The sequence below is a fragment of the Stomoxys calcitrans genome, chromosome 4, assembly GCF_963082655.1.
Source record: "Stomoxys calcitrans chromosome 4, idStoCalc2.1, whole genome shotgun sequence".
Lineage (NCBI taxonomy): Eukaryota > Metazoa > Arthropoda > Insecta > Diptera > Muscidae > Stomoxys > Stomoxys calcitrans.
This window is the reverse complement of record NC_081555.1, coordinates 171,596,221-171,613,919: the sequence shown is the minus strand read 5'-3', so window position 1 is coordinate 171,613,919 and position 17,699 is coordinate 171,596,221. Positions and strand designations below refer to the sequence as shown.

Genomic DNA, 17,699 nt, shown 5'->3' with positions numbered 1-17,699 from the left:
GTTATTTAAAAACTTTAAATGAATTAAATGTATATTCAATTAAAAAATTGATTAAAATTGTTTTCAATTAAGTGTTTAACTGATCGAATTAAAAAATTCTATAAATTTTGTAAAATTTTCAATTAAACTAATTAAAAAAATTGATTGACTGATTGAAGTTTAAAAATAAACTTTCGGGAAAATCTAATAAAAAAACTAAATATTTAAGGACGCTCCTATTTGTTAAAATTTGTTTGTCCAAGACCAGTTACTCCCAAAAATGGGAAAATTATTTTAAATTTAGATGTTTACATTCACTTAAAAATTTTTTAAATTAAATATTATTTTTATTTGAAAGCAGTACGATTTTTAATCACAAAAAAAATATAGAATCAACTAATTTTTTAATTGAACATATTTTTATTTCCAATTAAATTTTTCATTGCAATTTTTCGTGAATTTTGTTGGTGTGTATCTTCTTAGTGAAAGCCAGGCTCTGATGCCTGATTTCAAATCCCAGCGAGAAGATCAGAACAAATTTTCGGCGGTGGTTTTTCCTTTCCAATGCTGGCGAAATTTCTGTGGTAATTACCTTAGGTAATCAGCCGTGTAAACTTCTTTACTTAGTGGTGTCGTTCTGAGGCATGCCGTTCGCATTCGGCAATAAGAAGGAGGTGCCTTATCATTGAGCTTTAACTTGTATCGGATAACACTAATTGATGTGAGTGAAGTATCCCCACTGCTCCTTAATGTAATATTCTTGAGCAAATTTGCATTTCTTAAAATTTTTCTTAATGGAATATGTGGGGGAAATATTTAAGAAAATAGTGAGTTAGAGGTGAACTTAAATCAGTTGTTACTCTTTTTTTTAAACTTTCTTGTGCCAATTTTGCAATCCTCATACCTATTCGTTAATTGCAGTTTCGTAAACTGACAGTTACGTAATGGGGATAAGCCGAATAGAATAAATTTTAACTATTTTTTACACGAGTGAGCATGGTGAAGAATTTTAGCAAGCTTTTTGTATAAAAATTTCGTTTTGTAAAGCGTGTGGAAAGTGGAGTTATAGACTTTTCTGTGCTACTATATGTCGACCTTCTTTTCCCTTTGCTTGGTAATATGATGTTTGAGTAAACGATCTCTTCCAATTTACTGTTACAATTAATTTTCTAGGAAAATGTGGGGTGGCTGTCACAAAGGCTTCAAACTACCACATTTTCTTAAACAAATCTATAAATGTCGGCCTGGTTTTCCCTTTTCTTGGTAATGTGATGTTTGAGGAAAAATCTCTTCCAAATTACTGCTAAAATTATTTTTCTAGGAAAATAGAGGATGTCAATTCAAACGGCATTTTTATTATTTCAAATGACAAAAATTTGTGAAACTAATCTAATCTCGTAATCCATGGAGTTATGAGCTGCATGCATATGCTCTGCAAGTATTTTGGCCCCTTCCCGTACAATGGATTTTCTCTGTGCACCCATGGCATATTTTTCCTTGCTCTCTAAAATGACCAAAAATAAAAAATCCATGTTGTTGTAGTTGTTGTAGCAGTTTATTGTGTACTATCTTTCGTCTGCTTGATTCTGTTGAGTGTCAAGACCCAGGAACTCCGCGACTAAGATGGGATGCGTCCACAGGGATCTGGGTCTGAGTCGAGTGGGTCTGGCCGGGCAGTTAAACATCGTATTGACATGTGCCAAATTGGAAGCACAACTTGAGTTTTTGGCCATTCTTAGTTTACAAGTTCTTATGGAACCACCGAAATGTTTGCTTGCCCATGGCTGCAAAACAACTTCCGAAAATAAATCACATTTAATTGGAAGCCAGTCTCGATGAAAACAATTGAAGAGCGGCCTTTGGCAGTCATAGGTGCTCATAGGTTCAAATTCTAATACGTGCCATCGGTTAAGTAAACACCATCACTTTGGAAGTTTACGAATCAGGGTTGCCAGTATTTTACCGGCCCTTATCCCCAAATTTTAATCCTTTGTCCCCAATAACAAGGGAATAAATTTCTCCAACAAAAACCTTTCTAAAAATTTTGAATGGCTTTTCATAAAAAAGCCGTAATTTTTTGGAAAAAATTTAGGTTATCTATATGTTTTTCAAAAATGACTAAAAAAACAAATAAAAGTCCAGTACAAAATGTTCTTCCCTAAAAAATCCTCAATTTTTGATCCCAGTCTCCAAATCACCTGGTGTTAGCTACACTGTGTGTAAATGACCCAAATTAAAAGTTTCGATCCTATTTCAAGAAGTTTTTGGTTTTCTTGAACTAGAGCTATGTCTATAGAAGGCAGGATCACAAACGCAAAATACACCAGTGTTTACATGAGTATCATTGAACACCAACTAAAACAATGCGCCAACCGAACAAAGCTAAACGAAGTTGTTTACTGTGCTTAAGAAACTTCTTCGTTTTTCTATGCCTTCCGGCATAGGTATAGTGTTTTTACCTTACACCACTACTGTGGTACAGGATATTATAACTTATTGAATTAGTTTGTAACACCCAAAAGAAAGAGAGATAGACCCATTGATAAGTATACCAATCGACTCAGAATCACTTTCTGATTCGATTTAGATATGTCCGTCTGTCTGTCCGTCTGTCCATGTTAATTTGTGTACAAACTACAGGTCGCAATTTTCATCCGTTCGTCTTCAAATTTGTTATGGGCATGTTTTTCGGCCTAGAGACAAAGCCTACTGAAATTGGAAAAAATCGGTTCAGATTTGGATATAGCTCTCATATATATGTTCGTCCGATTTGCAGTAATACTGCATTAAAATGGTCATTTGGTAACCAATTCTCTTGAAATTTGGTAGGAAGGTTGAATTTCATCGAAATCGGATCAGATTTCGATATAGCTTCCATATATATGTTCGTCCGATTTGCAGTAATAATGCAATAAAATGGTCATTTGTTAACCGATAATCTTGAAATTTGGTAGGAAGGATTTTTTTGACTCTCGACATTACTGGTGAATTTCATGGAAATCGGATTAGATTTAGATATAGCTCTCATATATATTTCGCCCGATTTTCACCCCTAGAGCCACTGCAAGCGCATTTATTGACCAATCTTCCCAAAATTTTGTACAAATCTTTGCTCGACAACATCCAAAATGTCCATCAAGATTGCTCGAAATCGGTTCAGATTTAGACATAGCTCCCATATATATGTTTGTCCGATTTGCAGTAATAATGCAATTAAATGGTCATTTGTTAACCGTTTCTCTTGAAATTTGTTACGAAGGATTTTCTCTTAACTTTCGACATTACTGGTCAATTTCATGGAAATCGGTTCAGATTTAGATATAGCTCGCATATATGTATATCGCCCGATTTTCACTTCTAGAGCCTGCAATGGCATTTTTTAACCAACGCTTTTGTCGACGAGTACCACATTATCTGAGAAGTTTGCTCGAAATCAGTTTAGAATTAGATATAGCTCCCATATATATGTTTGTCAAATTTTGGTTAATTTGCAATAATGTTATCATTTATGAACTGTAGTTATTACAGTTTGAACATATTTGCTCGAAATGTGATACTGATTGTTTAACAACCCATCTGAAAACATACGGCGAGGTCCATCAAAATTGTTTCAGAATTAGACACTTTGTACCTATAGGGTAGGTGTAGGGTATTCAAAGGCGGCACTGCCCGACTTTTGATCTATAATCCGCACATGCTCTTGTTGTCTTTAAAAGATTTCCGCTTGTCGCTTTGTCTTTATCCAAATAATCACGAGTGTTACTTATATTTGATTCATTTCGAATCAAAATTAATTCAATTAATTAATCAATCAATTAGTAGATGCTGCACGTCGTCAGCGCCTAACAATTGATATCATATAAACGAATGCATACATACATATGAATAATTTCCAAAAAATAAAAAAAAAAATAAATAAAAACATCTATATATCTAATAGACATATTTGGCAATCATTAGCAAATAAAAACAATTTGGAAGAGTTTGTGTGCACATAGACTTTTTCCTTGTTGTCATCATTGTAGTCATTGTCGTCGTGTGTACTACTTGTCAATGTCTTCGTTGTTGTCTGTCTAGCTGATGATGAAAATCAACAACAATCCCTTGCAGACTATACCCCAAGAAGACATAACAAATTACAGCAATTAATTATTACACAAACAAAACCCCCAAACACCATAAAATAAATTAAATAAAAAATGAATAAAAATTTAAAAAAAAAAATGTTAGAAAATTAAAAAAAAAACATGCATATATACATAATATTATACAAAAAAATAAAATAATTAACTGTTATACGAAACGATAATGATATTTGTTATATTCAATTATATAAACTGTTATAAATTAAATTGTTTTTATTATTATTATTATATATTATATTATTCTTATCATTACACTTAATTATAAATTTTATTCCTATATTTAAAACTAAAAGTTTAATAATTTCGAAATCGAGACAACCCTTTCACAGAAATCAGAAAAAGAAACTATGAAAATGAAAAACAAAAAATTTAAAATGAAATTCTAATGTTCTTAATGATGATGTTCTTAATGATCATTATGATGATGATTTAATACATAATTTTTAAAGCATTGTATAGTAGTAAGTTTAAAACTATTGCAACTCGTATGTATTGTGTTTTATGTATATGATGATGATAAGAAACTATTAATGAAATAACACAAAATGAAAAGTTTGAAAAAAGGATATTTCTCTTCTACAAACGCTCGACCTCTCCATTTAGTTGACCATAACTTTCACCCTCTGGCAGGGTATTGACAGTCTTAGTATCAAAGTTGTAATATAAAGTGTATGTATTTCTCGTTTTTACTTTTACTTCCTCTTGTATTATCTTTAATACTATAGTAGTTAAATTAATAATAGATGTTACAAACATGTTCCTTCCCCTCCCCCCGCTCCCGCCCTTCTTCGTCTCTTTCAACTCCTGTAAAATAGAAAAATTAACTAAAATTCATATAAAAAGTTTATTTTTTTTATCACAATGATTGTCAATACCTTTATATAACTGTTTCCCAGCCATATCAGCTAACCCCATGCACTCACATCTCCTCAAAGAGTTTAGTTTTTTTCCCACATGCATACTCTATAGTATTTTTCATATATTAGACAAATTGAGAAAAATGTGCATTCATTGTTTTTTCCCCCATCACCTCTTTCCTACCTCCACACCATTCCCCACCCCAATTAATTACACCACACAACCCTATATTGCAATTATTCTACATATATCTAGTATAACATTTCATTTTAAATAATTAAAAAAAAAAAAACTACCAATACAACACACCCATCCTTTGAAAGAACAATATCTATACATACATTAAACTTAATTAACCAAATAAAACGAAATACCAATAAAAAAAATAAATAAATAATAATAATACAAATTGTTGCATATGAAGAAAAAAACAAAGAAAAAACAAACGTGAAGAAACAAATAATAAATTATCTATTGTACATGTGCTTATGTTTAATATTCCCGCTTCTTATCCATTTACCTTTAACTCCCTTCCACCAACAAATTCAGAAAATATAAAAGTATTAATTATAAATTACAAAATGGTAAGAGTTTCCTTTTTTTTATAGGGTTTGCTTTTTTTCCACCTAATTGTGTGCATCTGTTTTTTTATACCCATCACCATAGGAGGGGCGGTATACTAATCTAGTCATTCCGTTTGTAAAAATTGCAAATTTCGCCCATGAAAATTCCACTAAGGAACAGGGGCAAACTTCTCACATATCAATGATAAGGGGCTTTCTTTTTATAGCCGAGTGGCCTCCCATTCCATTTGTAACACCTCGATATATTGATCTGCGAATCCATAAAGTATATATATATTCTGGATCGTCTGGTCTCACTGAGACGAACTAGCCATGTCCGTCCGTTCGTCTGTCGAAATCACGGTAGCGGTCAAACGCGTAAATCTAGCAGCTTGAAATTTTGCGCAGATACCTACAGACCCATAAGCCTTACGTGCTTTCTACTCAAAACCATGGAACCTATTGTGGATATCATGATAAAGGGTAGGACATCCAGCGAACTGCTCAAACACAAACAGCATGCCTATGTCAAGGGAAGGTCGGTGGAGACTGCCCTGCACGAGGTTGTGCATAAAATAGAAGAATCCTTCGATGCCAAAATGTACACACTGGCGGTATGCATTGACATTGAGTAGGGTTTTAAAAATGTGCGGACCGACACACTAATCCAATCCTTAGACCAGTACCGGGTGAACCAGGTCCTTAGAGACTGGACAAACCATAAGCTAAGGAACAGGTGGATAAATTACGGGTGCCATGACATAAATATATGGGAGAAAGTGGCACAAGGCACGCCACAGGCGGCCATTTTATCGTCACTTCTATTGATGACCACCACAAATTACCTATTACAGGCTGACAGAAGAGGGATTTGAACCCGTCTACGCTACGCAGACGATGTTATAATACTTTTAAGGAGTAAGGATTCGAACGAGCTATGCAGAAGGGCCGAAATGGTCTTGCATATGGCATATGACTGGGCTAGACCCAGAGGTCTCAAACCCAAAGAAGACTGAAATATGACTGTTCACGAGGAAGACGAAGGTGGGCCACGTTTCCTCAATAAGACGATTTCGATATCTGACAAGGTCAAACACTTAGGTGTGATCTTGGACAGGAAACTGCATTGGAAGTGTCACATTCAGGTGCGTACTGAGAAGGCCCACAGATGTTGGGTACTATACAGACGGGCCGTAGGCTCGAAATAGGGCCTGAAACGGAAGATAGTCCACTGGCTCTACAGGAGCATGATTAGCCCAATAATTACGTACGCCTCAGTAGTTTGGTGGACTGCTATGGAGAAAAAGTGCAACATAAGGACATTACAACAGATTCAGAGAACATGTTGTCGGCGGAGCGATGAGGACCACGCCCACTAGGGCACTGGAGACTATTCTAGATATTCGACCCATTGACATACGGATTAAGTGTGAGACAGCCACTGCGGTTATGAGACTTAAGGCGATGGGAGCAGCTCATACCATCGCGGTATAATCGAGGCGACGATAGGAAACCTGGAAGGAAGGGAAGAGGTTTCCGATCGGATACAAGAGATGAACCTTGAAGTCGAGTGTGAGGCACTGCTGCCTTCGGCACAGTCTTGGTATTGCCATCTGGAAGATCATGTTACACGGATGGATCAAAGCTAGAGGACAGAGTGGGCCTGGGGGTCTACATTGAGAACTCGGGGACTGAGATCTGTTTTAGACTGCCTGACCATAGTACGGTCCTGCAGGCAAAGATCCGGGCGATCACGGAATGCGTGAATTGGCGTGGTGCTAACGCGAGGACGTCTATTGTGAACATCTTTACCGACAGTAAAATTGTCATAAGGGCAATAATAACAGTAACGTAAGGTCACGAACAGTCTTGCAATGTAAGAAGGAGATTAACGCCTTCTCTGAGGATGGGAAAATCCGCATCGTTTGGGTGCCGGGCCATAACGGAGTAAGGGGAAATGAAAGGGCAGACGATTTGGCGGTGAAGGCCAGAGGACTGCCGTCAATAAACTTGATTAACCCGAAGCCTTTCGGGTCGACGCAGTCCTCAGTTAAGGGAGTGGGCGACGAATGCGCATGCAACATTTTGGAACAGTGAAACGATTGGTAGGACGCCGAAAATCCTATGGGGGGATCCAGATCGTGAGAAGACGAGGTTTTCACTGAAAGGAGGCCAGAGGAGGTCAGTATAGCTATTGGTATCATAACGGGACACATAGGACTACGAGCTTACTTATGTTAAGTAGGTGCGGCAAGTGATATCGTGTGTAGGGCATGCGGGGAAGATGATGAGACGTTGGAGCATTTCCTTTGTTATTGCCCGGCATTCGCGTCTAACAGATACTGGCACTTAGTTGGAGACACAATACCAGACATGAACCAACCTAGGGGAGTGGTATTGAGAACAATTAAGGATTCTGTAAGTAGCACGGAATTTCTATCTTAAAATTTTCTTTTTAGAGGTTACTTTATAGTTTTTAGAGCGCACAACAAGCCGACTATTGGCTTAGGTGTCAATCCCAAGGCAGCGGGTTGTAGGTACCGGATTGACCCGATGAAGTCCTTCACCTGCAAGGGCTGCCACCTCAGTGTACAGCATACTGCCACAACAACAACAACTGGTTTAGGTGTATGTCCATAGTGGCATGGGGCGGATTAATATCTGCATCCTCTTTTCAACCTAACCTTTCCATTCCGATTGATAATTTATTCTTCAGATTTTAAAAAAATTTATTTTAAAGTATTGTTCGTAACGAAAAACAACCGAGGTTACTTTTTAGTATTTAGACCGCACAACAAACCGATTACTGGCTTAGGTGTATGTCCATAGTGCCATGGGGCAGATTAACATCCGCACCCTATTTTTAACCTAACCTAGAAGTCAAAGTTACAAATTGTTTAAATTTAGCTCTTTGCTCTTGTGGGGTTAGTGCAGAGTTGCATTTTTAAAGACCGCGCATAGTATGTAACTCCACCTTTATCCTTATGAGACACACATCTAATACGTTGGCATCAATACTGCCAGCCTATTTGGAATTAAGGCGGTTGTATCTGATGGAATAGTTTAGCGTCAAAACTTCTCTGGCCTGTCTGAGAAGGTTAACTCCATTTTGTGTTATAGATGTCAAAAACGCTCGGATGGCGGTTGGTATCCAATTGCAGCTTTCATACGGTGCCGCTTACGCTACGGTATTCTCAAATACTGCTTGGAACTGCCCTATATGGTACTTAACCTAGGGACTCATTTTAAAGCGCTGAACCTTTCGCTCTAACCACTAAAACAGTTGAAAAGACAAAACTTATGCCCGCGGGCTTTGAAAAACGAACAGAAGGACAGTTAAGCAACTTTGTGTGGCTTCTTTTCAATTGTGTTTTTTGTTGCCCATTGTTGGCTCTTACGGAGGTAGGAACATGAGATCTAAGGACGCAAAAAAGTAATGTAAACATTGGAATATTGCCCGAAAATGTCGTCGAAATTACATTTTTTTTGTTGGAATTTCGTTACAAGTTTGTCGGAAGTGAATATAATTTTTTTGGTATACGTATAAGGTAAGTTCTTCATCTATCTCAAGTCCACACACTATGGTTGTTTACACCTTAAGCCCGGTATTAAGTTCGAGTTTTTCACCATTACTTTTTTTGGCTAATAACTTTTGAGGCAAATATTATACTAATTTGCTGTTTCTACGTTGATTTTCGGTGAAACTCGGACTAAGTATCAACCTGTTCAAAGAAAATGTTCCAAATCTTTAACTTGTAAATTTTTGAAAATTTCAGCTTGATCACAAATAACAAAAAACCACAAAGAGGAAATGGAAGCAGAAGATACCAATATGGACGACGAATCGTCCGTCGCATCGTCTCACAATAGTCCCAATAAAGAGGACAAAGAGGAAGAGCACTCACCCCAGGCTTCGCCCCAAATGTCAGAGGAAGAACCTGAGGAGCCGCCACCTTCCTTCAGTTTGGCAACACTGGGCCTTCAACGTGTAGGCACTGCTCCACCACCAAAACCACAGCCACAACAACCCATACAAATGTTAAATGCCCGTGGCATGCCAGCTAGGATACGCAAACGCAATCGTTTTTTCTTCGACGATGACATCATCAATGATGATAAACCGCTACGCATGAGTCTATCGCCCCGAAAAATGGCCATGAAAGTGAATTCGCCCAAGACTCCCTCGAAAGTTTTGAAGAAACGTAAGGGTGTGGCTTCGCGATATATGCGTTCCGAGGAGAAACCAAATAAATACCGTGAACAGTCGGTTCATACAACCCCCGGAAAAGGCAGTGGCGGTAATGCCGGCTCTAACAATAATACCCCCAAATCGGTAGGAGGCACCAGCCGCAGCAGCAACAATGCTTTAACTCCTGGAGTTACTTCGATTTCTTCTTCAATTATACCGGCTGACAAGAAAATTGGACAACGCATAGGAATGCGGCTACGAAATCTGCTAAAGTTACCCAAGGCCCACAAATGGGTTATATTCGAGTGGTTCTATTCGTTCATAGACAAACCTTTATTTGAGGGCGAAAATGATTTTCAGGTATGCCTGGCAGAATCATTTCCCAATTTGCACACGCGGCAATTAACTCGTGCGGAGTGGCAAAAGGTGCGTTCTTTGATGGGTAAGCCACGGCGTTGTTCTCAAGCCTTTTTCGATGAAGAACGCAGGGAGCTGGAGAAGAAGAGACAAAAAATGCGTTTTATGCAAACCAGACGTTCGGGTGAAGTTAAGGATATGAATTTTCTAAAGGACCTGCCCGATAAAATACCTTTGCCATTGCCCTTGGGCACAAAAGTTACAGCTCGTCTACGTGTACCACAGGATGGTATATTCAGTGGAACGGTGGATGCTTTCGATTCCATGGCCTCTTCGTATAGGGTGACCTTTGATCGACCTGGCTTGGGAACCCATTCAATTCCCGACTATGAGATTGTCTCGGAAAATTTCAATGAAATGTTGACTTTGCAAAGTATTACCAAGGATTTCCGCCCTTCGTTAATGAGTGTTTACAATGGCGTCTGCGGTATCATGTCCAAAACTCCCCTCAGAGGTGGTGGCATGCGCCAAATTCGCTCCTCATACAATATGAGCTTGAACAAGAGCGATCCCTTGTTGGGAGAAGTCATTGATAGTCCCTTTAAAAATCCCGTTCTGAGGGAGGAGAATATAAACGGTTATCCACCAAAGTTATTGGAGACATTGGTGCGCCTTAAACGAGCAATGAAAATCAAGCAATCCAAGCTTATGCGTTTGAATGACATGAACAATGAGGCTGAGCTAAAGGTATCGCAGCAGCTAGTAGCTGCCCACAACAATTCCGGTTCCTCGTCATCGGATGAAAGTCAGAATGTAGGTGGTGATATTACAGCGCCCCAGCTGAGCGAAGAATTCCAAAGACGATATGCCTCCATTGTTATATCCATGGAGAAAATGAATAGAGACATACAGGATTATCTCAATGAAGTGCAAGCATTTGCTAGTGATCTAACGAGAGACCCACAAGTTCAGGCCATGCTTACCCCTTCGTATTTGAGAGAGAAATGCCGAGAAGCGGCAGAGGAAGCTGTGCAACGCAATAATACTGGGGTATTGAAAAACAAAAATATTCTTAGTCTTATTAAGAAATTGGCCACAGTTCTATTGGTGGCCTCACACCTCAGCACTGATAATTCGGCGCAAGTCAACAAGGTGCTGGAGGGTTGTATTGAGGAAGTACGTTCGAGTTTGTATGGCGTCAATGTGGAGACATTTCAAAAGCATGTACAAATTCATTTGCATCACATACGCCTGGGCATAGGTCAAAGCATGATGAACGCCAACGTCAACATGAGCGGTGGTGGTGCAGCGAGTACCGCAAACAACGTAGAACGTTAAATTGGAGCATGTGTGAATTAAAGATGATTGCACTTTGATGATGGGTATTTTTTTTTCTTTTATTTTAGTTTTTTTTTTCTTCTTGTTGACTTTAACTGCGACTCTTGTATATTGTGACATTCAAAATATAACATTTTTTCCAAATAATAAAAAAAAACAAACAGTTCTTTTGCATGGGCTGGGGTTATGTAAAATTGATGGTCTGTTTTAATCACTTTCATCCTCTTCGTCATCATCCTCATCACTAGACTGTTGCAGCCATTCAATTAGTTTTTGCAGACTTTTATGAAGGCTGGCATGCAGTTCTAGATCAAGTTCTTCATGCCAAGCCAATATGGCTTCTTCGCTTACAAAATCCTTGTCGTATAGATAATGTATAACCTGGGAGATCTTTTCGCGCACTTTATCGTTTTCCAGATAAATATCCTAAAAGAGAAAGAAAGAAGCAAATTAGAAAACAGTTTTTTGGGAAGAAAACTCAAAGTTCTCACCTCTAAAGCTTTCAGACAATCCACCATGGCGTCCTCACTTTTTATATAATTTGTCATAACAGGCCCCAGTTGTTTAAGTACGGCATTAATATCCACTAAAATATTACCCGTTGATTCCTTAATGGTGGGTAAACTAAAAATGGCCTTTACAACATTAAAATTCACTTCTTTTAGTGACATATTGTAGGCATAACGCGATGAGTTGATTTCGAGTATAAGAAAATCTGGATTGGACTTTTCTTGGAAACCACGTGATAATGAATCAATAACTTCCGAAAGGAATACTAAACAACAAAACAGATCATTGGATAAGATTTTTGCAAGGTAGTGTTTGGGTTAACACTTACTGTTGGTATCATCCGGCAAGGGAGAACAAGGTCTTGATTCGTCTTCATCACTGCTGGAACTATAATCACTTTCTTCATACTTTATAGGCAGTCTCATCATTTTAGGTACCGTTTTACCTATTTGCAATATATCATCGTTGTCTTCATCTTCGAATGCTGCCACCACATCATTATCCTGTTGGGTTATGAGGAAGGCTTTGTCGCCTAGTTTTTTGAAGCTGGGCGTTTCTGCAATATAAGAATAAGAATTTATACCAGCTGGACGATACCAAAAATAATTAAATGAATAAGAAAGATCTTGCGATATGTGACAGTATCAAAACTAAAGTCTGTTTTTTCAAAAATGTTACAACATACCTCCTTCCTTATTGCCAGCCGAAGAAGCTATTATAGCATTAGACAAATTTGTATTGGCTGGCAAAACACAACCCTTGCCCACTACACAACCATCTTTGAGCTTTGTTTTACTGCCTATCGTTGTTTTCGCTCCAACTACACAAAATTCCAAAGAACTATTGTCTGCGATCACAACATCATCCAGCACATAAGCATTAGAAATGTAACAGTTTTGGCCAATTTTAACATTTTGTCCTAAAACACAATTGTTCAGCGAAGAGCCGGGACCCACCGCACAACCAGCGTGAGCCACTACATTTTCATGCAATTGCACTTTGGACATATTGGCCGTGGCACTTTTATAAATATTGTTTTTCAAAAATATATACTGCTGCGTAAGGCCCACCACACCCATATCGGGCACCAGGGGGTATGTCCAACGGCCTATAATATCATTGCTAACAATTTGATAGGTTAGCCAATTGTTGACTTTGCGGGCGTATTGTTCTCTGGGCAGAAGGGAAACATAAATGCGACTATCCAAAATTTCTTCATTTATTAGAATTCCCTTGACGAAATCATCTCGTGTCTCAAAATCAAAGTTATCCGAAAATAAGGAAAGCATAGAGGGCGAACCAATGGCCATTTGGGGATCCAGCAGATTATGATGCAAGGCCACTTGAGAGTTGTGCATGAACACTTCCAAAGGTATTTCAAAATTTGATTCTTTGCCGTTCAAACGCAAACGCTGATGGTGGTGAAGTCTGTTGTTTTGGGTGTCCAAGGCAATCATAATTTCATTGCCTGTGCGCAGTTGATTTTCAGCCTCTTTAAAAATTAGGGTGGCAGCAGCTCCCTTATCATATTTAACAGTTTTTCTGTAAGATTAAATAGATTTAGTGGATATATTTCACTGTAAAACAAGTCAGATTTACTTGTGTTGCTCAAATATTGGCCTGAAATCTGCATTGGTAACTGTATCAGCACCCAATATAACAAAGTTTCCACGTATCAAGGCCTTGCTGTCCAATTCTCTCATGGCATCACCAAAACTTTGACATGCTTCGCCTCCAATTACGGTCACCGTCATATTTACAGACCACGAACTGAGTGATGCAATTCCTTTCCTGTTGTCATTTGGCAAAAATTTTGCTATTAGTTATATGAAGGCACAGCAAGGAGGCTTTCTTTACTTACTTGATATGGTCTCGTACACTTTGCAAATGGAGACTGGCAAAGACAAACACCTCTTCAATGCCACTACGATTGAGTGCCTCCAGGGCATAATCCAGCATGCAAACATTCACCAAAGGAATAAGAGCCTGTGGGGAGATTTAATGTCTAATTTTTTTAGGGAGCTATGTAAACTACTCACTGTTGAATCATCATCCGACAATGGCTTAAAGTTTTCCACATTATTGTCTGCTATGAGTATGGCTTGAATAACCTCCTTCTTCCCAAAATGATCCATTTTTGCAAGATTTTTATGGTTCTACTATTTTTGTTTTACGTTTGGAATTGGCCAGCATGCAACGTCAAATTCACATTATTTGTGATGACACAAAACCGATACACCTTAAACACAACGATAACCGCGGCGATATTGATGGCAACTAGCAGCTGCAAAAGTTGTTATCGATTCTTAAATTCCGTTATTTGCTGTCGAAATTTGAAATTATAAAACGAAAATTAGCCGAAAAGACTTCGTGGAAACCACTGCATAATTGTAAAAAAGAGAAATAAAAACTTTAATCAAAAAAATAAAAAAAATTTATAGATTATAGTTTATTAAAAATTTATTAGTATTGGTAAAATAAGTAAAAAATATACTTTGATATGTTGTTGTTGTAGCAGTGTGTTATACTCTCAGGCGGCAGCCTTTGCCGATGAAGAACTTTATCGGATCAATCCGCTACGTACAACCGGCTGTCATGGGATTGCCATGTTGTATTTATGTTTATGTGTATGTTTGCTTCGAAATTGAATGTGTAACTGAAATCGGGGTTATTTGAAATTTAAAAATAAATCCTGGAAATTTGGGACATATTTTTGTATGGTAAAACATGTCAGAAAACACAGGATTTTTCACTTAAGTCCAGAAAAAGGCATAATTTCGAAAAGTCAATACCACTGTGGATATAAACTTAAGCCAGTGATCGGCTTGTTGTGCGCTCTAAATACTTAAAAAGTAACCTCGAAAAAGAAAATCTATGTTAGGAACAAAATCCTTAGTTGTTTTCCATTCCACGGCCCTAAGTTAGTGCACATTTGTTATTGTGCCCACCTAAGTGCGGGTATTTGTTAGTCGCGAAAGCCGAGCAGTGAAATAGGAAATGCTCCAACGTCTCATCACCTTCTCCGCATGCCCTACACATGCTATCGCTTGCCGCACCAATTTTACGTAAGTGAGCTTGTAGACCTATGAACTATACTGACCTCCGTCTTACTTCCTTTCAGTAATATCCTCGTTTTCTCACGATCTGGATCTCCCCATAGGATTTTCGTGGTCCTACCGACCGATTCGCTGTTCCACAGGGTTGCATGCATTCGTCGCCCACGCGCTGAACTTGGACTGCGTCAACCGAGTTTTACCATAAGTAATGAGGAAATTTCTTACTGAATGAAATCAGCAAGTTTTTTTGCTTTAAAATCTATTATCTATGAAAAGTAATCACCGAAAAATGTAGCGAAAAGCGAATATAGTACTAGCCTTAAGTCTTTTATGACTGGTGAACTGAGTGTACTAAAACGATAACAAAATTGAACGATAAATTGATACTATTTCGAGTGGTTTAAATGTACCTTTATTCAATAGCACAAACGAACTTAAGACGCTATACGCGGCATGTAGATGTCTTATGACATGTCACTTTTTGTATTTACATGTTATTGAAAATGTTTGTCAAAATTGTTAAAATTAATTTACCATGGGATTGAGTGGGTCTGGTTGGGAAGTTAAACAAATGACGCACAATGGGATTGGAAAAAAATTGTGCAAATTAGTCTGCCAGTTGTAAACGGATATAGGTATCTTCAAAGATAACACAGTATCCGTAACCGCCACATGACGAAGTAGAAAGCTGCCTTAGCCTCACATCAGTGGTCACAGCAATTTGTCTAGCCACAAGTCCAAGGTTTCTTTGTCAGCCCACCAAGTGCTGCCGAAAGGGACTTGAGAACGTTGTTTCTACTTTTGTGTACGGTGATGGCATGTAAAGCAGTTGTAGTCCTATTAAGCCTTCGAAATGCATGCTGAAGCTCGGCGAATGGAAGAAGGGAGAGAGAAGGGAGATCGGTCTGTACGACTTCCCCTTGCTCGTGTCGTTTCCAGGTTTCAGTGGCGGGATCACACTGCCCATCTTCCAAACATCGGGTACTATAATAGTGTTCAGATAGGCTGATGACAGTTGTAAGGTACTCGACTCCAGGCAGATCTAGATTCTTCAGTATCAGTGTAGAGATTTCGTCTGGGACCAGCGCCTTGCGCGACTTGGCGCCACGGATGACATTCGTAGCTTCGTGTAATGTAAATTGTGATGGCTGTCCAGCAGTACGGAGATCACGGATACGACGAATGGCTCCCCTTCTAGCCTTGTCACTCTCGGGTTAATAAATTGACGTTTATCTAAGGAAAATACATTACGAGTATCGCCAGTATTTTTTATTTTAAAACAACTTTTCCCAAGCTAGCAAATAAAAAACCAACCAAAACATAAATCAGCTGTTGCTCTGCAAATTTTCACTGGAAGTCGTTCGCGTACTTTTGTTTGCAAATTTTTTAAAGAGAGTAAAATGGCTCTTACTCTCCTGCAAATTTTTACTGAAAAAGTACGCGAACAGACCTAAAGGTGTACACTTATAAAGGTAGTGGCTAACCAATTATCCAAGGCGGATTTAATAAGGTGGTCTAACACGACCAGCTGTTAACAGCCGGCTAGGTTTGACAGTATTAAGATGTCTGATTTTTGTTAGCATTCTCTTTGTTGTTATCTTTTTTGTCGCAAAACAACGACCAGCTTGATGGGAAAAATGGGGTTAAACTATCGGCAGTAAGGGTAAAATCACTGTATATGTAATAAGTTTGAAAAAGCGTTTTACAATACCTCGAAATAACAATGGGTAAAATGTATTCACCAAAAGAAGCTGGTTGGTTACAATCGATTCAAGAAATGTCTTGAAGTTCAAATACTTCTGTCAATACTACTATTGAGAATGATTATAATCATATATGAATGTATTGGGTTGCCCAAAAAGTAATTACGGATTTTTTAAAAGAAAGTATAAATGCATTTTTAATAAAACTTAGAATGAACTTTAATCAAATATACTTTTTTTACACTTTTTTCTAAAGCAAGCTAAAAGTAACAGCTGATAACTGACAGAAGAAAGAATGCAATTACAGAGTCACAAGCTGTGAAAAAATTTGTCAACGCCGACTATATAAAAAATCCGCAATTACTTTTTGGGCAACCCAATAGAAGGCAATATGAAATGGATTCAAGAAATTTTTTGTAGCTTAAATATTATTGTGCAAACCAAAGAAGAAAATTTGATATCCCATATCCTCTGTGATGATATTGAAAACAATCCTAAACCACAAGCAGAAAGTAGAGAACTAGTAAAAAAATAGGAGAATAAATTGTAAACTCAATTTACCACCGCCTGAAGAGATATTGTCCAGGCGTTCTTGCAAAATAGCTGAAGATAGTTTTCAGCTATATCAGGTTATGGCCCGATTTGAACCATACTTAGCACAGTTGTTGAAAGTCATAACAACACACATCATGCAAAATTTCAGCTAAATCGGATAACAATTGCGCCTTCTAGAGGCTCAAGAAGTCAACACCCCAGATCGGTTTATGTGGCACCCATACCAGGTTATTGACCGATTTGAACCATACATAGCACAGTTGTTGAAAGTCGTAACAAAACACTTCATGCAAAATTTCAGCAAAATCGGACAACAATTGCGCCTTCTAGTGGCTCAAACAGTCAAGATCCCAGATCGGTTTACATGGCAGCTATATTAAGTTATGGACCGATTTGATCTATTCCTAGCACAGTTGTTCGAAGTCGTGAAGTAACACCTCATGCAA

General features: G+C 38.0%; 2 protein-coding genes across 2 annotated transcripts in view; one reads left to right on the top strand and one right to left on the bottom strand.

Annotated features, from left to right (window-relative positions):
* LOC106090547 (protein lin-9 homolog) overlaps positions 1 to 11,543 on the top strand; it is a 28,029-nt gene extending 16,486 nt beyond the window's left edge. The window contains exon 2 of the mRNA XM_013256781.2: positions 9,322 to 11,543. Coding sequence (XP_013112235.2) covers positions 9,357 to 11,429 — 2,073 coding nt within the window. The 5' untranslated portion in view covers positions 9,322 to 9,356 and the 3' untranslated portion in view covers positions 11,430 to 11,543. The remainder of the gene's footprint in view (positions 1 to 9,321) is intronic.
* Positions 11,544 to 11,568: 25 nt separating this feature from the next.
* LOC106090548 (translation initiation factor eIF-2B subunit epsilon) lies at positions 11,569 to 14,174 on the bottom strand. The gene is made up of 7 exons (XM_013256782.2): positions 13,979 to 14,174; positions 13,801 to 13,925; positions 13,539 to 13,730; positions 12,625 to 13,481; positions 12,268 to 12,495; positions 11,921 to 12,204; positions 11,569 to 11,855 (listed from the first exon to the last, which is right to left on the bottom strand). Exons 1-7 carry the CDS (start codon positions 14,072 to 14,074, stop codon positions 11,637 to 11,639), a joined length of 2,001 nt encoding a protein of 666 aa, XP_013112236.2. The 5' UTR covers positions 14,075 to 14,174; the 3' UTR covers positions 11,569 to 11,636.
* Between the last annotated feature and the right edge of the window lie 3,525 nt (positions 14,175 to 17,699).